This window comes from Chionomys nivalis, chromosome 10 (genome assembly GCF_950005125.1).
Source record: "Chionomys nivalis chromosome 10, mChiNiv1.1, whole genome shotgun sequence".
NCBI lineage: Eukaryota > Metazoa > Chordata > Mammalia > Rodentia > Cricetidae > Chionomys > Chionomys nivalis.
In genome coordinates, this window is record NC_080095.1 from 27220503 (window position 1) to 27246147 (window position 25645).

The following is a 25645-nucleotide window of genomic DNA, read 5'->3' on the forward strand; positions in this document are numbered from 1 at the left end:
AGCAGTGGCCAGACACAGAATCGGGCCATCATCTGCATCCTCCACTCAGAAAGCACGCGCCTTGGGTGACACTCAGAGTACTTGTTGAAGAACGGTCTTTAAGACACTTGCTTTTTTAACCTCTGTGTGTATGTGCCTGTATGTATGATGTATATTGTGTGTGTATGTTTGTATGTAGTATGTGTGTGTCTGTGAGCACATGTATGCTGTAGTACACACGTGTAGGTCAGAAGACAGCATCCAGTGTGTGTCTTCACCTTCCACTTTGTTTGAGACAGGCTTTCCTTTCTGTTGCTGTTCATCAGTGCATTTACCAGGCGAACTGGCCTGCAAGTTTCCAGGAATTCTCCTAGCTGGCTATACATGGGTTCTGGGGATTCAAACTCAGGTCCCTGTGCTCCTGTGTCAAGGGTTTTATCCAACTAAAGCCATTATTTTAGTACATATTGATTTAGCAAGAATATTCCTAGTGGTTGCCTCAAACTATGGTTCCTTTAGCTCAGTAGTTCTCAGTCAAGGAGGACTTGGTCTTTCCCCCTTCCACCATCACCCCAGGAACACTTGCAGTTTGGGGAGTCATTTTTAACTGTGGATAAAGGCCAGAGATCCTGCTAAGCACCCACAGTGTATAGTCATGGTCTGTTGTAATAAAACTCTCTCTGCTGAGGTCCAAAAACCCTGCTCTAGCTGCTAAGGATTTGCACACTAGGAAATAGACTGTTGGGATACTCAGACTAAAGAGAGAATATGTAATACTAAGAAACACTTTAGTTCTTTACCTTTTAGTGTATGCAGGCATGTGCATGGAAGCCAGAAGTCTTAAGTGTCAGTCCTCACCTTCTACCTTGTTTGAGACAGGATCTGTTTGTCATTTGTTGCCAACCCACGAGATCCCTGCGGCTCTCCTGACTCTGCTTCCATTTCCCTGTACGAACACTGTGATTACAGATGTGTGCTACTGTGTCTGGCGTCATGCGGGTTCTGGGAATCTGAACTCTGGCCTTCACGCTTGCACAGCAGGTGGTTCCCCACTGAACCATCTCCTCAACCCCCTTAAATAATACTTTAAGGTGGAATTGGTCATCACTCTGTCATCGTTATCCTCTAGCTTCCACTCAAATGAATGTAGATATTTATAGAGTTGCAATTGTAACAAAGATACTAGCTTGCATTCTTGTTCACAGTTTAAAATGTCATTTTCATAGTCTTTATGTCATTTTTAATAAAGAACATTGCATTATTTTAATGTAGTACCATCTATAAGCCTTTCTGTATTGGTTTCATTTTTCTTTTTCCCTTAAGTAACTTTGGAAACACCAGTATTCCCGTCTGAAATCCGCCTTTGGAAACCTGCCAAGAGCTACCCTGAAATGATTTACAACAAAAACAACTTTTCAAGGAACAAGTGTTTTCAGGGCATCCTAAGAAGTTGTGTTAGAAATGTTTTGTATAAGAAACAGCTAGTACTTTAGAGAAACACCCACTATTTACATATTTTTTATTAAACTAAGAACTCTTGGGGTTCGGTAGATGGCTCAGTTAATTGGGCACTAACCTTGCAAGCACAAGGACCTGAGTTCGATCCCCGGAACCCACATAAAAAATTTCAAAACAAAACCTAACTGTAGGTATGATGGCACACATTTGTAATGCAGGCACCGGGGAGAAGGAGACAGGTGGGTCCTTGCTGCCTGGATAGTCAGCTAGCCTCGCTCAAGTGTCAGTTTCCAGTGAGCCCCTCTGCCTCAAAGAGAAAGGTGGACGGCACCTGAGAAACAACACCCAAGGTTATCCGCTGGACTCCACATGCACCTGCACACACACACACACACAACCTTATGTGTCCCCTCAGAAATCAGTAGGCAAAACTGTGGCCTGTCTTGTGAGAGATCACAGTGTCACAGTGGGAAACCCTGGCTCCCCAAGGCTCAGACCTCATAGCCTCTGGTTATGAGGAAGTAGGAAAGTACCAGTTCTGGATACCAAAGTCCACACAGCATCACCACGAGACAGCTTTGATTAACCAATTAGGATGTGCATGGGAGAAAACAGTGAGTCTCATGTTCATGAAAGTAACTGCACAGCACTTCCTACTGTAATACAGTTAGAAAAGTGAAAACTTGGAGTTCAGCGGGTGGTCTATCCAGTCCTCCTGAAGGTCTTCCTGCACTCCTGACTCCAGAGAGGGTTGCACAGAACCCCACCCCATATCCTGTAGGAACCTAAACACTTCTCAGGATTCCTGCAAATTTCCAGAGAGCATCTGGCCCTCAGCTCTCCCATCTGGGAATTAGTTGAGTTGATGGACCACATTACCACAGCCCATTTGCCTTCCTCCTCCCTTCTGCTTCTGCTCAGACAGCTCTCTCCTCTCAGCCCCTGGCTCCAGACTCAAGCTCCGCATAGTGTGTGCATCTATCACAGCCTTGGATGGTGGTATGGAAGAGGTTATTCTAAACACCATAGATGCTCATTGTGAACAAAGCAACTCACTGGAGCGCTTTTAAACACTGCTCCATACCCTTGTGTGGTGTGTACTCTTTATCCTGCACCCCTCTTCCTGCACCCCTCTTCCTGCACCCCTCTTCCTGCACCCCTCTTCCTGCACCCCTCTTCCTGCACCCCTCTTCCTGTTTCTCTCTTCCTGCACCTCTCTTCCTGTTTCTCTCTTCCTGCACCCCTCTTCCTGTTTCTCTCTTCCTGCACCTCTCTTCCTGCACCCCTCTTCCTGCACCCCTCTTCCTGCACCCCTCTTCCTGTTTCTCTCTTCCTACACCTCTCTTCCTGCACCTCTCTTCCTGCACCCCTCTTCCTGCACCCCTCTTCCTGCACCTATCTTACTGCACCCCTCTTCCTGTTTCTCTCTTCCTGCACCTCTCTTCCTGCACCCCTCTTCCTGCACCCCTCTTCCTGTTTCTCTCTTCCTGCACCCCTCTTCCTGTTTCTCTCTTCCTGCATCCCTCTTCCTGCACCCCTCTTCCTGCACTCCTCTTCCTGTTTCTCTCTTTCTGTACCTCTCTTCCTGCACCCCTCTTCCTGTTTCTCTCTTCCTGCACCTCTCTTCCTGCACCCCTCTTCCTGTTTCTCTCTTTCTGCACCCCTCTTCCTGCACCTCTCTTCCTGCACCTCTCTTCCTGCACCCCTCTTCCTGCACCCCTCTTCCTGCACCTCTCTTCCTGCACCTCTCTTCCTGCACCCCTCTTCCTGCACCCCTCTTCCTGCACCTCTCTTCCTGCACCTCTCTTCCTGCACCCCTCTTCCTGTTTCTCTCTTCCTGCACCTCTCTTCCTGCACCCCTCTTCCTGCACCCCTCTTCCTGTTTCTCTCTTCCTACACCTCTCTTCCTGCACCTCTCTTCCTGCACCCCTCTTCCTGCACCCCTCTTCCTGCACCTCTCTTACTGCACCCCTCTTCCTGTTTCTCTCTTCCTGCACCTCTCTTCCTGCACCCCTCTTCTTGCACCCCTCTTCCTGCACCTCTCTTCCTGTTTCTCTCTTCCTGCACCCCTCTTCCTGCACCTGTCTTCCTGCACTCCTCTTCCTGTTTCTCTCTTTCTGTACCTCTCTTCCTGCACCCCTCTTCCTGTTTCTCTCTTCCTGCACCTCTCTTCCTGCACCCCTCTTCCTGTTTCTCTCTTTCTGCACCCCTCTTTCTGCACCTCTCTTCCTGCACCTCCCTTCCTGCACCCCTCTTCCTGTTTCTCTCTTTCTGCACCTCTCTTCCTGCACCCCTCTTCCTGTTTCTCTCTTTCTGTACCTCTCTTCCTGCACCTCTCTTTTCTTGCTTCTCATTTTTCTCTCCCAAAAGGTCCTTAATTGTTCATCAGAAGCCACACAGAGCAGCCAGCTCTCCGGAGTCCCTGCTGCCAAAAGCAATTCCAGGCAGGTCTCTATTATGCATCTTAAAAACAAATCAAAAGGACCTTTAATGTCATTGGACTTACATTTTTAGAAAACACTTGTTATTGTTAATAGCAACTTATTTTCCTCTCATGCATCTCTGTAAGCTCAATTCCTTTCAACAGTCCATTCTAAGCCTCGAGCTTAGATAGGTGACAACATCTCTGTGTGTCAAACCAGAGAGCAGTTTCCTCACTGGCTTCACCTTGGCAAAGTAGATTCGTGCATGTCCAGGGTTCAGCTTTGGTACAGTGCCCAACGTTTTGATACTGTGACATAGCATTTCCATCTACGAAGGTCATCCTTGAGGCCCACATAATCAAGTCACACACACACACACACACACACACACAATCTATCTGTCTCTCTCTCTAAGCAAGTCTTATGATTTTATGTTGAGCCATATTCACAGCTGCCCTTGGCTGCACGTGGGCCTTGAATTGGATACATCTACCTGTCCTGTCCGGTGTTCCAGGGATTCCTTCATCCGTCACCATACTCAGCAGCCTTGTTTCCCGAAGCCCATCTCCCCTGTGTTTCTTCCCATGCTCACCCTGTGTTTGCCGAATGCGGCTGAGCACAGAGACCATAATGGACTCACTCATGAATCTCTGGGTGGTATTTGGAGGTGGCTTTTTCCCCGTGTTTTATTTTACTGGCTGCTCTCGCAACTGTTGACAGGAGTAAGACAGTCTCCTTATTCGATCCCAACACCTCCTGGGAGGTAATACATTGTCCATAACATTGTCACCGGTTTCCTCGGCTCCATTCCCTCCACAAATTCATCTAGTCAGCACAGAGTCGTTGCCTGCTATGACCTAAGAGGTGGGGGCAGCTGTGGGCAGAAGCTCTTGCGCTCCTGGAGATGGTTTCTAGTAGGAATGAGAGGTACTGAGATATTTGGGGGCTCAGCATTTTCAGGTGACACTAAAACAGTGTGTTCCAGTTTCAGAACCAGGGTTGAAGGCTTTCTTTCCTGCAAACAGAAATGAGGTTCCTTTGTACCTAATGCCAGTCCTCCCCTCTCCATGTCTCCAGCTCTTCCCACCAGCCCGCCTGTTCCTGCCACACTGTGATTGAATATGGGTATTCCAGTCTTCCAGAGAATGCTTGTGTTGCTACTAAAAACTGTATGTCGTGGCTTTTAAACTTCGAACCCTTAAACTTCAGTTTCCTCTTTGCTCAAGTTGAAAGGATCAGACCTATTCACATGTGTGAAACGCGAGCAAGCATCAGCTAGTGTACTGTGTCTCGTTCTAAACATGAACAGGAGATAGCAGATGCCCTCCTCTCTAAGCCCTTTCACATCCGTGGGACACTGGACCTACCTCCTGTGTGGCAAAGACAAGAATAATTCAATGTTAATATAACAACAACAGGTTGTTTACAGGAGAAAAATGGGCAGAGAGATTTGCTTTCTACAGCCTTCTAGTGTCCCAATAAATGAGTGAAAACACACTCAAAATATCACCAGAAGCAGTTGATCCTGCTAGTTCTCTCCTGCGTTATTCGCCCTGTGAGATTTTAGTTCAGACGTACCAGCTCAGAATAGTAAGGGAAAGAAGGCTGTTTCTCTAATCAAATACTTAGGCAATGTGAAGAATCTTCAATTATCTAATTTTATTGAAGGGATGGTTTATATCCCGTAGCCAGTGATGTGCAATCCTGTGATTGTTTTAAATCCCTTAGAAGAGATCTGACATTATGCTCTGCATGCCGTACAGCATGAAATCACCATGTATATTTCACCAAGAGATATAACAAGAAGAATAGCCTCCACGGTACGCAGTCATTTTATCCCAATACGCTGGTTTTTGCCCTGGGGCGGAGAAGTAGGATTTTTTTTTCTCTACTTCAAAAGAAAGAAAAATTATCATCACTCTATACAGAACCATTATAGACTTCAGAGACTTTTGGCATGAAATATTCAGAAAGTTTATTTTAGAATTCAATATTTTAAAAGCCTGCTTTAAAACTATTACAGTGATTAGTGGCTTTCTTGCTTAGGCCAGTCTTTGCTTTTAAAAGCCCTGTGTTGTGGTTGATACCATTGTTTCCTGTAGAATGTCATTTGCATCAACTGCTCCGAAGAAGGCATACCCTGCCTTGTTTCAGGATGTCCCCAAGCAGACCTGGGACCATGCTCGTGCGTTCCCCTTGCAGATGTGCTCTTCAGTAGGTTCCTCTTTTCCTGCTGGCACAGCCAATGAGCTGCTGCTGGCCATTTTGTGTTTTGGGTGTGCTTTACCTTAACCACCTAGAAAGTGTGTCCCTCTCTGCTGCCCGTTCAGGGAGCAGAGCCATGTCTCAGAGGTTCCGAGGACAGAGGACACCCCCTCAGAGGCTTCCCGCACCCTTAATCAAGGGCTCACATCTCCGTCACTCCTCATAGGAATTTGAAAAGCTTAGTATGCGTGTTGTGAGGATTTAACAGGGATCCCACAAATGCAAGTGAAGCCAGGAAGGAACCACGGAATTGTGCTTAGCCACGCAGGAACTGCTCCCTGTGTGGTGTTGATTATATAAGGTGGCAATGGCAGGAGACAGTGGAGCCCTGACTTCAGAGTTTCATAGGCCTCGTTTGAGTTGGATTTTAGCTGCTCTCTATCAGTGTGATCCATAGAAAACTTTCAGGCCTCAGTAAGGCTCAGTAGCTCTGTATATAAACTGGGTCAACCCCAGAATTGGTGTTAAGATTCTACAGTCTTGGGGTATAAAGGCAGAGGTGGGTAAGACATCAAACTTTGTCACCATCACTGTTTGCTGCTAAAACAGTTTTCTCTTATTTATTCATGTCACATTTTTGTCACAGGATGTGTATATGTGTGTGTATATATTATGTATATAAATGTTATATGTAAGAGATCACTAGAACAATAATTTTTTCCTACTTTTGTTTGAGACAGGTTCTCATATAGCCCATACTAACCTCAAACTCACTATGTAGATGAAGAAGACCCTGATCTTTTGATCCTTCTGCCTCCACCTCCCTAGTGATGGGATTATAGGTATTGCACCTCTGTTCCCAGTTTTCCGCAGTGCAAGCGTGAAACTCAGGGCTCTGCACGTGCTCATCAAACTCTGTTGCCCCAGCTGTAGCTTATTCCTCCCTTTCTTGAGTAACTTATGCATTTAGATCCATCGCTCAGAAGCATTCCATTGTGTTTCTGTGGCTTTTAATAAATACCCCTTCTTTCCTCCATACTTTAGGTGTTAGGGGTGCTGGAGAGGGAAGTACAGGCGTCAGCCTAGGTCTTCTGATAGCGTTGGCTCCTCCCTCATGCCGACATGCAGAGAAGGGAAGGTTCCAGAATGCGCTTGATACGGAGGTGCTGACAGGAATAATGTGTGAATCACTTTCCATCTCATTTTCCAGGGAAGCAGATCAAGACTCAGACGGTCACGTCAGCTTCCGAGACTTTGAGTATGCCATGAACTATGGAAAGGCAAAATGAAGCCGGACGCTTGTGGACTACCTTGGGCAATGCTGGACAGACTAGTGAATTGTAATCTAGGTGAAGGTCACACAGACCTCACTCTTTTGCCGTGCTGTCTGCTTATGAGTAAACTCCTCATCGCAGTTTTTGAATGTTGATAATGGACCTAGAGGTAGGAATCTCTTTCCATGTGTCTAAGAGCTCTGAGTCTGGCTGCTGTTGCTGGCCCCTCCACCCAGTGGTTTTTTTTCCTTTCCACTCCTGTAAGCTCTCCATTCTTCATACTGTGAATTCCACTCCTTGCCTGCTTGGGTCCCTAGCTCTTATCAGCTCTGGGAAGGGTTAGCTTTGATCTGCTAGTGGTGTCATTGTTCTTCATTTGCTCAACTTTGGTTGAATGTCAAACTTACTGCCATCCAAGCAATAAGAGACACTAGGAAAACAAAGGCTTCTCTTATATAAAGTCCCTGGAGCACAAATCAGTGGCCGAGCACTCACTGTGTGTACAGAACACAGGAATCGGCTCAGACCAGGCAGCCAGCCATTCTTTATACAGAGAAAACCAGAATGCAACTTGGGTCTTAATGAGCAAAAGGGTGTGATTTTAGGGTTCCTTTGAATAACCTGAACCTGGGTTTTCTGCTTTGGAGCTGGCCAACAGCCCTCTGCTGCATACTTCTGGTTCAAGGAAGTTTGGCTGTGCAATTGAAGCTTCAACCATCCCAAAGTTAGGAGTCTCCACACCCTACCACATCCCTGGGATCCAATGACTAGTTTCCTGGAGCAAATTGAGACGCTGAGCATATAGCATAGCATCTATTAAAAATAATTCTTAAATACTGATCTTGGCATTGTAAGTGTTCAGATTTCACAACATTAACATTTGTAAAAGAAGTTAGTGTAATTTGTTTTTAAAGTGCTAAACATTAAAAGATAAAGTAAAATTATAAATTTGTATAGCAAGCATTAAACAAGCTTCACGCTCATATAAATTATTAGCAGATAGCCTTAAGAGAAATAAAGATTTAGCTGTGATAAACCAGAGGAACCTAAGGATATGGGATGACTAAATGTGATTTGTTCCCCTAGATGGGCCCCTAGGAACATACAGTAGAGATGAACGGAGCTCGGGCTTTCTCTGCTGCTTCTAACAGTGTGGAGGCTAGGTGAGGGGCGCACAGGAGCACCACCATTTCCATGATTCTTCTGTAAATCTAGAATTATTCCAAAACAGAGTGTTAAAAATTAAAGGCTTGTTCAAACATTCATAAACTAAATGAAGAAGCAATGAAAATCTTTTCTCAACACGAATGAAATATTACTTCAAAGACAGAAATGGTTGCTGGTATCATTGAGATGTGTGTATGATTTTGTTCACAGTGTTCCAGTTTGACTTTGCTCAGCAAGTGTTCCCATCATAGTAGACAGACTGAGTCATTGATCCTGGTCTCAAAGCATAAAAGAGAGATTTTAGATTTCTTAACTACAAAATAAACAAACAAAAAAAACCCACTAATAGTATTATTGACAGATCCATTCTTTCAGTAATGGCCAGAGTCCCAAACTTCTGAAATTTCTGTTTGGCACTCCTATCTGTCATCTGTCTGTCCGGAACAAGATGACAAGGGAAAAGAAGGAGTCCCTTCCATGGATGTAGGAAGCAGGAGGTGAGTCTGGGAATGTCTACTGAGCAACTCCCATGACTCTAGATTAGCCAAGACATTTTATCTCAATGACAGAAAACTACCCAATGAGAATTTACTTTGAAAAAGGAAAAAGAAAAGAAAATCACTGAATTAACTTTCTGAGACCTAAGAGAAGGAGGTAGGGGTGTGGCTAGGCCTCAGGACCTACACTAGCACCTCCAGATTCCCCCCTTCTTCCTGTACTTACCAACAGCATTTCACCATCCTCACAAAGAACTGGTCCATGATCCATCCAGATCCAAGCTCAGAGCATCTACAGATAGGCTCTGGTTGGCCACACTCAACTCTGGTTCGTCCAGAGGGTATGGGCAAGTTCCCTGTGAGTACTCAAGTGCATGCAGCCAGGGCTGGCTATAGAGGAGGATAACAACCTAGGCAGCCTTTCTGGTTGGGACCTCTTCTAAGACGATCCACATCCCTGAGTTTGCTACTCAGGAGCATCGAGGCTCTCTGAGGAAAGAACAAAGAAAGGCTGACAGAGAAGCTGTCCTTAGCCCTCGCTTTTAGGATTCATCCTCTTCCTTGTCTGGGAGGAGCTTTTCCCAGCCTCTCACTTCCAGATCCTAGCCCCTACACTACAGCCTGTGCAGTGTGACCTTGCTGGTCTGATCCCAGCTGGGTGACCTAAAGTAGGCATCTGTTCAAGCTGACGAACTCAGTCTCAGCTCTCGGAGGACATCGAGACTATGACTACAGTTAGGTGTTCCTCTGCGTGCCTGAGCAAGGGACATGACTCAAGATGGGGAGCAGCCATGTTTTCAGTCACGTGGCCTGGAAAATCCAAGCAGCTGGTTTGCAGTGAGCAGATACGGGCTTAAAAATAGACCACGGAGGGAGCAGTAAGAGAGGAGCAGCCCTGCGGTGCTTGGTTTCTGGTTAGAGCTTATGTGCGAGACTCAGTCACAGCCCTTGGGTCCTGTGAGGTAACTGCATCCTTCCAATAAATCTTTCCACTCAAGCCAGCTGGAGTGACTTTCTGTTATTTGAAACCCAGTGAGCCTTCACTTTTGTGAGCTTCTAGCCAAGGACAGAGTCCTGGGTGACATTAGCATTTGTAGGGCAGCAAAAACAAAACGCAGCAGTTGAAGGTGGGATGGGTAGTCCCGTCATTCCCATCCCAGCCTTCCTTTGAGCCCCTCGCTGGTCCAGCGCTGGGTTTCCCTGCTACTGCAGCTTTCAGAGCAGTTGCCCACGAGCCACGACAGCACCAGTTCCCTCGGACCTCAGCTCAGGTCCCTTCTCTTGGGTCTGAGGTAGTGGCACAGCCTTTGGACAGGTTCATTGTGGTATTTCTGTACTGTTTTTTCCAGTTGCCTGTCCCAGAACCAGTCTATAAGGGAGAGGATTTTCCCAAGTCCCATAGCTGGCCAATCGTTCTTTGTCAACATTCCCCGAGGGTGACTTCATCCACTGCCAGGAGCCCAGTTATCGCCTTGATTGATACGACTCCATAAACAAGGCTCTATCTTTGATCGTGACCTCTGCTCAACTCCAAGCCTGGTTTCCCTCCCCTGTCAGACGTTCCACTCTCGGTGCAGACTCGCTGAACTAAAATCAGATGCATTGTTCCCCCAATTTTCAAAATTGTTCTCCTAGCCTGTGTTTTCTATTTCTGTTGATGACAGCCTCCCTGCCCATCCCCCACCCAAGCTGTCATCCAAGCCAGCTGCCTCAGAGTCTCCCCTTCTCCCCATCTTGCTTGGCTCTGACAGTCAGTCACCAGATCCTTTGGAGCATGTCCTTGTAAATTCTTCCTGATTTTTTTTTTTCCATTCCATCCTGATCTTTCTGCCTATGTCCTTAATCCTGGCCAGTTCTTCCATCCAGTGACGTGTTCTTTTGCTTATTCATGTAAAGATGAGCGCAAGGTACACAAATACTGCTGTCAAGGAATTTTCATCTGGCATGTTAGGGACATTCCTAAAGCACAAACAAAATGACTTTCATCTACTCAGGAGCTTCCAGTGGCTCTGTGTTCTGTTGGACAGTGCCTAACTCTGTTGAAAATGCCCACTCAAAGCCTTCTATATTGGATATCACTTTCTGTTTTCAGTATTGCTGTCCATGACTCCCCCTGCCATGTCACTCAGCAACCACAGAGACACAAGCACAGTCCCATCACCCAAAAATACAAAAATTGCAGAAAATCTTTACTCAAAGTAGAACAGTAATAATCTCAAGATTAATATCTGATGAGATAAGAAGAAAGTGAAACAATGAAAAAATAAAATTTAGGGCCTTGGAAGATAGCTCAGTGTGTGCTCACAAGCATGAGACCTGAGTTCGATCCCCGGAACGTACCTTAGAAAGCCAAGTGTGCTCATATATAATCCCAGCACTAAAGAGACAGGACGATCCCCAGAGCTTACTGGCCAGCCAGCCTAGCCTAACCACTGAACTCAAGGAAAGATAGACCCTGTCTCAGAAAACAATGGATGTTTCCTGAGGAATAAGACTAGAGGCTGACATCAGGCTTCTGCCCCCACACATGTGCATACATACCTATATGAACACACGCTCACAAATGCACTTATATGCACCCCCAAAAAAGTAAGAAAGAAAAGAAAACAGCCCAGGTATGGTGGCACAAGTCTTTAGTGCAACATTTGGGAAGAAAAGCAGAATTGCTTTAGTCAGCATACTAAATTCCAGGTCAGCCTGGGTGACTTAGGGAGAGTCTGTCTCAATAAATAAATGAATAAATAAATTTCATTTTTAAAAAACATTGAAAAGTTGAGTGTGGTGGTCCATACTTGTAATCTCAGCACTTGAGAGGTGCAGTCAGGAGGACCACGGGTTCAAGACCAGTTACATAGCTGAGCTAAAGCTAAACAAGGCTACATGAGACCCTGAAAAAAAAAAAAAAGGAAAAATAAACACGAACTCTTGGTTCACCTACATCCTAACAAACATTTTTTTTCTTTAGTTGTCTTTTTATAAGAGACTAATGCTGGGTATTTTATTTTATTACTAAAATTGTTGAAATAAATACCAGCCCTCCTCCCCGCTGCTCCCTCTAGTAAATGAGGAAGCAGTATCAGAAAGCAGCTCAGGCCAAGTTATAGGCATACATGGAGAGAGTAAAGGTAAGGTAAGTATTCCAGCTGATCAGCTTACAACAGACAAACTATCTCACTTGGCTGTAACAGAAGCCCCTAGTCTATAGAAACCAAATGAGGTGACCCGGGTTCATTCAGTCCATTCAAGGGTTTAACGTGGAAGGTGTTCAGAATCAGTTCCCATCTTATGTACCACCAAAGAAGTAGCCAGAGTTACAATCGATTAATAGCCAAACTCAGCTATAGAGACCAAGAATGGAAGATACTCTTAACCCTGGAGCCATTATTCAAAAAGGAAAGTTCTAGAAATGCTCTGTACAACAGAAGCATCTTCGCATTGGTATGCATTCCCGCTAAGCAACACTTCTGTGGCGTATAAAGTATAAATAATACATATCCCCAGTCATTGTACTTGGTATTCATAGTATAATTCATACAACTAAGATTAATAAAAATGAGCTTTGTTACTTTTCTTGACTTCTATCTTTTGAAAAATTTGACAATATGGAATTAGACAATGTCTTGATGCACACACGCAGATTGAAATTCAGAGGCTTTGGTGAAAGTGATCAGTGGGTAGAATGCTTTCCATGAAAGCATGAAGCCCTGAGTTCAGTCCCTAGGACCCGTGTGAAAAGCCAGTGTGGCGATATGTCCCTGTAACCTCAACGCTGTGGAGAGGGAGTCAAGAACGTCCCAGGGCTTGCTGGCCAGCTAGTCCAGCAAAGTCGGTGAACACTGGGTTCAGTAAGAGATACTGCCTCAAAAAATAAGGTGCAGAGCAATTGAGAAAGCACCTGATGTCTACCTCTGGCCTCTACACACACACACACACACCCCTGCACATACACGTAACCACACATATGGACATGAACACACGCACAAAATAAATAAGGAAAAATGATAATTTTTTTAAAGAAATCCATTGTCGTTAAGTAGCTCATAGTGACTTTTCTTTTGTAAAACAAATTTAGCTTGGGTTGGCTATGAGGATTGAAAATAGCCCATAAACAATCTAACACAATAAAATATAGTATCTAATCTGAATTCTCTTGTTAAATTGATAAAGTAGTTAGAAACATGAATAAAAGAGAACATTGTTCTAACTTTGGAGAAAAGTACAGATTAGTCTGTTTGAAAACATGGGCTAAAATTGAAATATAACTCCTACTTTATGATTTACCAATTCTTAAAGACTCAACTGAGAGCAAAACAGTTAAGCTTTCTAAAATATATCACTTCAAAAGGAGCCATTCCAATAATATTGAATTTATAGAAAAAAATGACCAAGGGACTGGAAATATATTAAACATATTGTCATAGCAACAGTCACTGGGAGGCAGAAGTTGGGTCTGGGCATCTTTCTTATTTTGAATAAGAAAGGCAAGCTTGATTTCAAATGACTTTTCTAAGGTCAGATGTCTTTGAGATGGTACTTGAGTCAATTTCTTTAACAAGCTTTCCCTATTGCCACTGACTGGTATTAGACTCCTCCCTCCCTCCCTCCCTCCCTCCCTCCCTCCCTCCCTCCCTCCCTCCCTCCCTCCCTCCCTCCCTCCCTCCCTTCCTGTCTTTCTTTCCCTTCTTGTTCTATCACAGCCATAAATAGAATTGCATTCATTGAGCCACTTAAGATTCAGCCTGACCATGTCTTAGCTAATACCCAGACATATATCAGCAGAATTTCTTCTTTGTACCAACAGAAAACGGGACTCTTTATGCTTTTCATCACATGGAAACCTCTTGGCCATTATCTCTGCATAAGTTTCTTTCACTGCCCAGTCTTAAAGACAGTGTTCTATCAGACTCCAGTTGCACAAGCTCTATGTGAGCGGCTTATCTAGCATGTCTCTTGTTCTCTATTCTCTCCTCTTCTTGTGCATGTTCTTTCCCCCCTTCTCTCTCTATTTTAGTTGATTGCTATCTAGTCCATTCAATGCCAAGAGTGAATGCAAAATGTTATAGCCCTTTTGGAAGACAGACTCAGAAAGCTGAACATGGGCTTATCACATGACCCAGAGATCAAGTTCCCAGATAGTTTACCAGCTGGTTTAAGAACGCATGCCCATACAGAATATTTATAGCAGCTTTATTCATAAATCTTAAAAAAAAAAAAAAAAAAAAAAACCAGAAACAAGATGGGACGGACTTCTAAGAACTGAGTGGGTAGTCTGTAAGTACCTGTACCATCCTCTTCAAAACTGTCAAGGTCATCCAAAGTAAGGAAGCCTGAGAAAACTCCAGTGTTGTCTAAGAAACCCCTAGAGCTGCATAAGAAGCCACGGTGACCAAATACGACAGGCTGAATGGAATTCTGGGACAGAAAGGGGCCATGAGATGAAAACCCAGGGGAGCTGAACAAAGTATGGGCTTTAGTTAGTCAGAATGTACCTGTTGGAGTTCACTGACTGCAGCAAGCGCCTGTTCCAACGCAAGAAGCACAGTGTCAAGGACACAGGAACTGCCCATACTGTCTTCATAGTTTTCCTGTGAGTATAAAGCTGTTCTCAAAGGAAGTAAATTTGTTAACAGCTCAGATATTGATATGTGGTAGGCATCAGATCCTTTGCCACTATTTAACTTTACAGTAAGAATATTAATAAAGTATATAAAGGTGGTATATAACAACTCAAAATAACATCAAAGGATATATTAGCAAAACCAAGCAAAAGTGACAGGGACTGATGAGATGGCACAGTGGGCAAAAGCATTTGCCATTCAAAGTGGAAGGAAAGAACTGGGTCTCTAGAAGTTGTCTTCTGACCTCTACATGAGTACCATGACACATGCACATATGCACACGCACACACACCCCTATACCCTACATCATACACATACGTGATAATAATAATAAAAACGTTAAACCACCACTATGGCAATTTTATAGGCCTCTGTGTGGGACTTGCTAAGGCCAAACTTGTGGGCTCAGATTTTTGGTGTAGAGAAGTATGTTCTCAGCCTGTTGTGTGATTTTGATTGGTCTCTGACAAAGAAGGGACTGTGTGTATTTTAAAGTACCTACTTTGGATTACAGTTGCAGATTACTGAAGAAACAGAAAGTCCCTGCTACTCTATCTTATACTTCCAACATACATATCAAGGACAGTGTTGAGAAAGCCATAAGGAGCAAGACACCCGTATGACATAATTCCTAGATAGCCTTGCGGGCAGGTCAGAAAGGCACGTTCACAATGGACCACTCCCGCTTACCACTCTTCTGCCTGACCCACCTAGTAACACCTCAGCTTGTGCCGAGTTACAGCCTCGAAACTCAGCACAGCCATGGAAGATAGCTACAGAACAAGTTGTCTCCCAGAGCTAATTTGTCTTTCATGGAAAGTGGGGGGTGGGGTGGGGGAGTATGGGTGTGTGGTGTAAATGTGGTTTTTTTTTTCTGTGCAGATATACATGCACTTGTGTGTGTTTGCAAGTCAGAGATCAGTTGGGTGTCTTCCCCAGTCTCTCTTCACCTTAGTTTTTGAGTCAGAGCTCTAGCTGCTCCTAAAGCTTGCCTGTTCAGCTAGACTGACTGCCAGTGAGCCCCAGGCCTTTCGTCTCTTCCTTCTGAGCACTGGGATCGCAAGCATGCACCAGGTCCAGCTTGTTCATGAATGCTGGGGATGGAGCTTATGTCCTTGTACTGCAAGCAGAGTAATCAGTATTGGCAGATTGCTCAGCCACAAACGGGGCATCTGTCTCACAGCCCATCTCCAGAGGCTCGGGGACTATCACAGAGCAAGGGGCAGAAAGACGGTAAGGGCGGGGATACAGGAGGACGCGAATGGAATAGTGGCTCTGGACTTGCTAGAACTACCTCCACTCATAAATCCAGAGCAGCTGCAGTTACCTGTACCAGCCCTGCACCTACACCCTCCAGCCTGCATTTCCGCATGGAGGGGCTTACAGCACCCATTCATAGCTGAGGAGCTATTGACATTTGATGACATTTGATGACTTTAAAAAAAAAAAAACCAATTTTCTTTAAAGACGTGGCCCCTTTTGTGTCCACCACACTCCAGTGGGTGACGCCACCCCTATGAGTATATGGGTAGCATATACTAGACTCAGTGGGTTATATCTTTGTTTAAAAAGCTATGAAGTCGGGAAGGGGTGGGAGATGAAGACGGGATCTGGGGGAAGTTGGGTGGAAGAGTTGGGGTCCATATGATCAAAACACATATTGTATGCATGTATGAAATTCTCAAAGAAATAGTAAAATATATTCAAAACATTAATATCAGTTCTTTATTGTATAGCCATATACCATGACTATCATTTCAAGTGTCCAGTTGGAGCCACCGTGGCTCGTAGCTTCCATATGAAACCGTCTAGAACAGATCACCATTGTTGCTGCAAGCTTTGTCCACCACCCTATCCTGGACAGTTCCATCACGTGCAGGCAGCTAATCTTTCATCTGGCTGCTCTGGGATCCTCTGCCCATCCTGGTTCAGTCATCTCCCACAGCTCTTTTCCCAGTATGATGAACCATGCAAATGTTACCCCATCCCAAGACACTGTGTGAACTCCTTAGAAGGGGATTAAGAGGGGTGAACACCTGCAGCAGACTTCCTGGTCGCTCTTCTTCCTCTCATTCTGCTACAACAGAACCCCTGAGCCTGGCTCTTTCACACAGAATGGAGACGTACTTGCAGTAGATCTGAAAGTTGGGAGTTCAAGGTCAGAGACTGGCTTTATTGCTGTGTTGTTTCATCCGAGTGGGCAAGAGGAGGAGAGCGATGATTGAGTCTGAACTCACCCTCTGCTCACGAGCCCACTTTCCTTTCCATTAGTCTGCTTGTGAGAACAGAGCCATCAAGGACCGCTCACCTCTTAAAGGTGACTCTTGAAGGGTGTCACAGTGGCACGTAAATTTCAACATTAATTCTGCAGGTAACAAGCGTTAAAGGCCCCATGACCATACCTCCTCTCATAAGACAACCTTCCTAACTGCTTTAGAGGGCAGTCACTGCCTCAGAACTTCAGCGTTCTCTCTATCTTGGAGTGTGATTGGTACACTGCCCTGTCTGTCAGCTGAAGGCCGGGAAGTATACACCTGCACCACAGCTGATCTAGACCCGAGCCTTGGGGTACAGATGACGCGGAGGGAAACTGCTCTGTTATTCCATGTCATTTGGAGCTCAGAACTGATCCCAATTTCTTGTGTTCTTCGGCAAGACCACCTGTTTCCTTGTGTCTCAGCTTCCTCTTCTTCATCAGTTCAAGGAAGAAGACTGGTCCTCGGCTTTTTGTCTGACTCCCTTCAAAGTGCTATAACAAAATGGCTGTACTGTGGGTTTAAATAGCATCCCTTTCTTAAAGTTATGGAGACTAGAGAGTGTAAAATCAATGTTCCTTCAGTTGTAGTGTCTTGGGAAGGCTTGCTCTTCAGCTCATAGAGGAATTTCTAACCATGTCTTTGTAGAAGGGGCAAGAGAGCTAGCTCTTGGGTCTGCTTGGGGACTAACCCCATTCTTGAGGGCTCCACTCCAGTAATCTCAGCACCACCATGTCTAAACATTAGACATGATAATGGACTAAGCCTCTGAAACTGTAAGCAAACCCCAAATTTAATGCTTTCTTTTAGGAGTTGCCTTGGTCATGGTGTCTCTTCATAACAATAGAACAGTGACCAAGACATTGGCCAAAGATAATAAATGCCATTTTTAACTTAGGAATTCATAGAATTTTAAAATGAGCAAGTCTATTATGGCACTCCGAAAACGGGAGTAAAATATACAGAGCTTGTAGGACTTACTTGAAGCGCCAGGACCCGGGGATGGGGAGGGGGGAACGCGACAACGACTCAACCTTGAGCACTGGCCAGTTCGCTGCCTACAGGATCGTCCAGTCCATGTTTTAATGATTTGGATGCAGTATTCCTGACATGGGCCGTGGCGTAACTGAGCTCCCAGAACCACACACTTGACACTCCCTCACTTTCTTCTACTCCCGCCCTACTCACAAGAAGAAACCTGGAACAACTCTGCTTAAAATGCTGCTCACAGGAACAGGGTCCAGGCGCATTTACCTTTGCCCTCCAATAATGAAGTTACATCACTGCCGATCTAAAGAGCCGCTGCTTTGAAAATCAAAACGTACAAAAGAATTCTTTTTACTTTAATTCGAAATTGATTTTTTTTCCAGTTCTTCTATGTTTCTTTCATGATATCACGGGTGTTATCGTTGTTTAATAAAACTCACTGGAGCCATAACAATATACCAGGCTTTTACACACAAGGATTCTTAAAGCGGCAGCAGATTATTAATGCTATGTTAATAAGGAACCAATAATGAGATGTTACACAGAGTTCTTATTCCATACATTATTAATGAAGGCCTATTGTGTTTTGGTGGGTCTGACGCTGCGATGCGGTTGCCGAATAGATTGGAAAATGCTTTTGCCTTCTCAGCAGAAAGCCTCCAGATCAGGGTGCGTGAGGAGAAAATATTTGCAACAGGTAACAAAAACAGCCATGAGGCCTTGTGAGGGAAGAGGCGGTAAACATATTTTAATCTGAAGTACCAGGAATAGCAATGTTCTCGCTATAAAGAGGAAAAACCAATCTTGCTAGTCGCTGCTTTGGAATAAAAAGGAAGAGGTCCAGGCATCCTTCCCGGCTGACTTCTGGGATGCGGTGAATTAGCACATGCATTGAAGCCACTAGCATTGATGTTGAAGTTCCCTGCTCTCTTCAGTCCTTCCCAGACTCTGTTGCATTTTACTCGGAAGGCCTTGGGAAGATACACAAACAGTGTCTCTGGAGAAGGAATAGGGCTGTTACTGGCAAGAAGCAGGCTGACCCTGAGCCCACCCACCTAGTGGAGAGCCCTGGCCTTTCCCGGGCTTGGGGAAACACTAAAAGTCTCTGGCTGATCCTGGAGAGCTTTGACTACTTCTTGTATTGAAAATCGGGACCTCTCTGGGGTGGTGGTTTCCTAAGAAGATGTCGGTCATGACAGATGGGACATGGGAATAATGGTGTAGACATGCCTCTCTGTGACACCAAGCCTCTCAAGCAGAGTTGGCTATAGTCACACGTTGATCTAAAAGGTCACTTTGTTCTTTATAAGGTAAGTGCTACCAGGGAAATGGGGCCTGTAAACGGTCAAGCACCTTTTCTATCCACCTTCCGACATGCATCCCCCATCCCAGTGGCCAGCTTGTACTACCCTCAGTGACAGAGTGTCTCTTTGAACCGCCATAGGAAGCTGGTCACCTCTGTCCTCAGCCATTGTCCTTTCAAAGAGCCTGGGTGTCATGTTTACCCCCTTGGGATGCCAGTCCAACCTGTAGGATAGGCAAGAGGTCTAGGAAGAAGAAGAGTCTTGCAACCCAGGGGTATCCAGCTCCAACATGGATATGTCACCAGGGCTCCAGGCGCCAGACACGTGAGAAACTTAAAAAGTGCAACACCATTTTCTCATCTTTTTTCATTCAGAAGATGGAAGAAATGATACTGAGTTGAATTAGCCAGAAATGATACAATGTGGCCTTAACCTAAGCCAGAGTTCAACAGAGCCACGATTCAAATGCCAACGTTATCTCCAGCCTTAGTTTTCAGGGGTTCTTTGTTTGTCTCTGCAGCAGCAGTCAGGAGGGTGACTCAAAGCTGATTCATTCCAGGGTTTTTCTTTTGGAAATGAACATGCTGGCACGGCTTTAATTGGGTTTTAGTTGTTGTCTGAATTCTCATGGCGATGGCTCCGCTCTGTCTTTGGGGAATGCGGAGGGACCTGGCATCTGGTGTTTGAGGATTCTGGGGAGTTACACCATATTTATGTGTAATAACTATACAGTAAATAAACAGAATGAATAATTAAGTGAATAATGAGCTCCTCAGGAAGGAGGCGTCCTCTGAAGACTGCGGCAGGAACCCTCCCAGGTCCTCCGGCCTCCCTTCCAGGACGCGCATCTCTAGCGCTCTCGCTATGTCTGCACCCACGGTAACCAGCAAGGACGTCTTCCAGCCTGACATCAAGAACATGGTTAATCAGATGAGGACAGTTCTCCTGCTTGTGTTCTCTTCCAACTGCAGTAATGTTGGATTTATAGGTCTAGGAATAACTTTTTTTCTTAGCCCTAGAGATGTATACTTGACTCTTTAAAAATAAAATCTGAGATTAAATTTCAGCAAATAGCGTTTCTCTGAGGAACTAGAAACTTGGACTTCTAGACATTTGTAGTGTTTAGTGGATGACATAAATTCCCACGGATGCCTGCACCAGCCAATACAGAGTGCCCTAGCTTCTGGATGCAACTCAGGCCTACGGTGAGTCTTCTCAGAGGAAAAACCCGTAAGTGCTGCTTGCTCATCTGTTTCTCAAATGGTTTTACCTGTCTGCATATCCACTGGAAAGATATTTACAGAGCGCCAACTTCGTTGGTATCAGGCACTCATACCACACTCTGGGGACACCTGGCTGGGTGAAACCGGTTCCAGACAGCTGCTGCCCTCTCACGGCTCCCCTTCTCAGGGATTTAGCCACTAGAATGAAGCAGATTGTGGTGGCCACGGGCTTCTGTGGAGGAGAGTGTCTTACTCAGGTCAGGTACCTGGCACTGCCTCACACAGTTAAGATGTATTTCCTACAGTCCTGGAAAGCAGGAAACCCATGTTAGAAGGGCAGTAGTCTTCCTCTGGAGCGCTTCTGTTGACTCGCAGGTGGTCCTCTTCCTAAAGCGTCAGCAGGCGTGTGCGCATCTACAATGTGGCGGTGCAGGAGCGTGCTGCAGAGAGCCTGAGGGTGGGAGAGAAAAGAGCAGGCTTGCAAGATCTGTGCCAGCAACTGATCAGCTAGAGCATGGCACTGAGACACAAGAGGTAGAGATATATTGGATATGAGAGCTAGGGATGTATTTAATGTGTGTTGGGCACTGGTTGAGGAAGGAAATGACAAATTATTTGGATTTTTGGCTTCCGTAACTGACCAAATGAAGGCCTAGTCAGTGAGCCAACCACAGCAGCACTGACTCATGTGTGACTTGATCACATTGGAAGCTACTAAAGTCACTACCTTGTTACGGTTAAAATTATATGACTTGGGGGCTAGAGAGATGAATCAGCGGTGAAGACCACTGACTGCTCTTCCAGAGGATCCAGGTTTAATCCCAGTACCTACACAGTGGCTTGCTATCTCCAGTTCCAGGGAATCCAATGCCCTCCTCTGGCCTTCATGGGCACTACACACATGGTACACAGGCTTACACATAGGCAAACATCTGTAGAGAGAAAATAAAAATAAATCAATATAAAATACATAAGTTATGATCTAATTGTTGAAATTCCATCCCTCCAACTAGAATATAAAAGTGATGAAAGTTAAGACTACAGCAGACTACAGTATAATATACCTGTGGCTCTGGAGCCAGACTTACTGGATTCAAATCTTGATTTCCCGACTTGAAAGAGTTGTCATTTTGGACATGTATTAAGTCTTTCTATACCTCAATTGTCTTGCATATGACACTTGAATTATAGCAATGTTACATAGACTTTGGAGACTATTGAATTAGCATAACATATAACTGTGTAAGGCATATAATACTTGTAAGGCTCACAGTAGCTATGATTTCTGTTTATCACTGTGCCTCTGATGACTACTTGAGAGAAGATGGTTGAGCAGATTCATGATAAATGGATTGAAGAAACAGGAGCAGAAGTAACAGTAATGGAAAACAAAATGCAATCTCCATGCAGCTTTCCAGAGTGAATATAGTGGAATGGAAAGAAAGCCCACCCAGATGGGTGTATGAAAAAAAAGGCTTGGACCATATAGTTCGTGTCAATGAGTCCCTTTAAAATAAACATCTGTATGGTTTCTTTAAGGCAGAGCATGTGAAAATATTCAGAAAGACTTCAATAATCATCCAAGTTACTTGTTTCTCAACTTCAATAGAGAAAACTGTAAGCTCACAACCACCCACCGTCCCCTCCTCAATCACACAGACAAGACACCCTCCAGCTCAGCTCCTGGGAAGAAAGATGCAATCAAAAACAATAAGTTTGATCCAATTTAAACAATAAGTTCATTCAATCATTCTGTGTGCTCCCCTCCCACCAAAACATGAAACTTCTCCTGTGTGAGGGGTAGACAGTGGGTGGTTACAAAGCCAACTAAAATGCCGTCACTGTCATCAAGGACCTTAAGAATCTAAATCCGATAAATACTTATGATAGGTCTGCATCATCAACACAAACAGAGAGGCTAAGTCTAGGCCACAGTCTATGTCTCCATTCAACCCCTGGCCCTGCCTACTGTCAATGGCAGGCAGAAGCTGCCCGTCCTGCTAGAGATATCTCCATGGCTGCCACTCTGCTTATGAAAGCAACTCGCGTTGACATTTCTGTTTTGCACAAAGGATTTTTTTTCCCCTGTAGATTATTACAGAATTCCAGGCCATTTCATTGGAGGGAATGCTCCGAGTCATTGTTCTAACAAGTCCCCATGTCTTCGTTCAGTTTGGAAACTGACACTCTGAAGACTATTTTTAGCTTGGTCATGTGAGATTGTTTCCTGACGATGAGAAGTTTTTCCTTCAGACTAGTTAACGTGAATTTTATGCTCACTTATGTCACATGCTCCGATTCAATTTATTTTAAAGTGGATTCTTTGGGGAAAACAGTAAAGCTAATTTGAATTGATCCTTCAGAGATTTCGTTTTAAATGAAGTGCTATAAAAATTGGCAGACAAAGTGAAGAACTGAAATTGAATTTTCTTCTTTGGCTACACACTGGATTCAGGAATCTTGCTTTTTGACACTGCCAGGGGTTTTGATATGATGTTTTATGCAATTTTCATAACATTTGTCTTAAACTCCACTGCCTTTGGTTGGGTTGTTCAGCTGCAAAATGCGTTCCTGATGTTGATGTTTCTTTTTTTTTAAAAAAAAAAAAAAAAAGGGCAGTCCTTTCCTAAGAGATAATTTTTGCTTTGCTGTACACTTTTGACCATCCACTATGATACCTGTCAGATGGCTCATCTAGAACAGACGTTGTAGTTCTGGAGAGAATAGACTCTGCCCATGGCGAGACTTGCTGGGTCATGTGCAGTAAGCCCCGTATCTGACTCCCCCTCTATTTTACCCCGTTTGTCCCGTGCATCTCTGTTGGATGTACAGCTTGAGGAAAGTGTAGAAATGAAGGCAAGATGGCCGATGGCTAATTTCCTCTCCCTCACACACCCCAAGAAGTGGAGGTTATTCTTCAGGACACCAGACTCCTGGCTAATCTGAAACAGCTGGCGCCAGTAGGCGCTGGTGCCTGGACTGGGTTCGTCTGATTCCACAGGTGATTTACATCCCATCATCAACAATCTAATGGAAACTACATAGAAACCACATGGCTACAATTTCATTTAGGGACGCACTTTTTCTTTGATGTGTTTTTCAGGGGGAGTTTTCTTCCACGCTCACCTTTTCCTCTGGATTCTCTATACAGCAACTGTCTTTGTTCATTTTCTATCACTGTGACAGAATAGCCCAGACCGGGAGAGTCATAAACTATAGCAGTTTATTTGGCTCTCTTGAGAAGTACAAGATTGGTGCATCTGGTGTAGACCTTCTTGCTGAATTATGGCATGGCTGGGAAGGGAGGGGGAGGGGGAAACAAATATCCTTTGATCAGGAGCCCACTCCTCTGATAATAATCTACCACGATAACAGCGTTGATTTATTCACAAGGGCAGAACACTCATGACCTAACTACCTATTAAAGGTGTCTCTCTACTGTCATGCAATTAAACTTCAGTGTGAATTTTGGAAGGGACAGTCAAGTCACGGCAGCAGCCTTCATTCCCAGCTGCTAGGCTGAGAGCAGACTCTCACAAGGGAGGGCTCCACTCAAGGAAAGTCGTCACTCAGCTTGGCTCTGTGCGGCTGTGCATCACACCAAACTCTTGGTGTGCTTCCTAGAAATGCAATCTTAAAGGCAGCCAAGCATGACTGTTTACGTTCATTCTGTTTATAAAGAAGGTAATTGTCCAGCATGATGGTACACACTTCAAGAAGCAGAGGCAGGAGGATGTCACAGTTAATTCCAGGTGCCAGCCAAGGCTACATAATGAGACCCCTCGTATTTCAAAAAATACCAAGACCAGAAACAAAACCAAAAACTCAGGACAAACACGATAAAAACAAAACAAAAACCAACACAAACGGTATGATATGAATACGCCTGTCATTTGGTTTTGGTAAAAGGCCACTTGTCCACAAGGCACACAATATTCATGGTATTCAAGCTCCCAGAGGGTTCAGTGAATGCAATAATGGACACAATAATCCAACTTAGATAATATTTATTTTGATAGCAACAGTTGTACATTACAATTTTAAAATGTTTAGTGTTAGGAAAGTCCATGAAGGTAAAGTTTCTTGGCCCACAGAAGTCATAATTCCTCCTGAGCTGATCCACTGTGGGTCACATGGAGTAAGGTTGGATTAGGCTGCTGCGGTCATGGAAGCTGAAGAAAAGCCTCCACAAGGCTGCTGTGCCCAGCCATGTGAAGATGCAGAAAGCCAGACAGTAAGGAAGCAGAGGAAAAACACTGTCTGAACCACAAGCAATTTTATTCCCTTCCAAGAGTGTCGATTCTTGGAGCCATCTTGTCGACCTGGAGCCCTATTGGATTGGATTTGGGTTCATGGAGATTTGGATGAGGCTGCCCCTCATGTCTCATGAGTTGATGAGTTGATGATTCACAGATACTGCTGAGTATCCTGTCTTGCACAGGAAAACCCAACACACACACAGATTCATCCGGCCCAAAGTACCAATAGTGCTGAAGATAAGAAACCCTCAATGAACCAGGGTGCTCATGGAACCTATCCCTACCCCCAATATCCCCTGCCATTCATGGGGATGCTGCAGGTTAACCTTGGCCATGTATACATTACCTCCTTTTGCTTTTATTGTACAGTTAGAACTATAAAATTTGTTTTGAGCTTTATAACTTTGTAGCATTTTAGATAAGGTTGTGTTTGCACTTGTGTAGAATGAAATGACTATGTTGAACAAACCTAGGGTTAGAATGCGAATTGAAAACACCAAAGAAATCCTTGTGTGATGAATAGCTGTAGAATGGGAGGCCAGCTGGGAGGCCACACCCATCCCTCAACATCTCCATCCCTCAACATCTCCATCGACTGGGATGGAGCTGATCTAAAGAAGAACTGGCGCCCTTTGCTATGGAACTACGCCTGCTGCTGGGAAGATCTGAGAGAGGGTACCGGGCAGATGCCAAGGAGTGATAGGTCTGGGTGCTACCCATGCAGTCAGGAGAGCCAGTGGATTGGCTGCAGTGCCCAAGGGCAGTAACACGTGCTGTTCACACCCTGTGCAGAGAGTTAAGGCCACTTCTTCATTTCTGTCTTCTATCTCAAGCTATCTCTCCTGTGATCAATCCTACCTTAGAACCTGACAGAGAAAAGGATTCTTAAAAAAATCACAATTTCACCTTGACAAGGTGACTTGGAATAGGCTGTCTCTCTGGACCGTGTGTTGCTCTCCTTTGTACAGGTTTTCTACCCATGAAGTAGAATTTTCT

At 44.7% G+C, this 25645-nt stretch overlaps 1 protein-coding gene across 2 annotated transcripts in view; it reads left to right on the forward strand.

Moving 5' to 3' along the window:
* The window catches only part of Efcab11 (EF-hand calcium binding domain 11), a 167521-nt gene extending 158940 nt beyond the window's left edge, over positions 1–8581 (forward strand). For both annotated transcript variants that reach the window (XM_057782924.1, XM_057782926.1), the window contains one exon: positions 7276–8581. In XM_057782924.1, the coding sequence (XP_057638907.1) occupies positions 7276–7354 (79 nt within the window). In that variant the 3' untranslated portion in view covers positions 7355–8581. The remainder of the gene's footprint in view (positions 1–7275) is intronic.
* The last annotated feature ends 17064 nt before the right edge of the window (positions 8582–25645 follow it).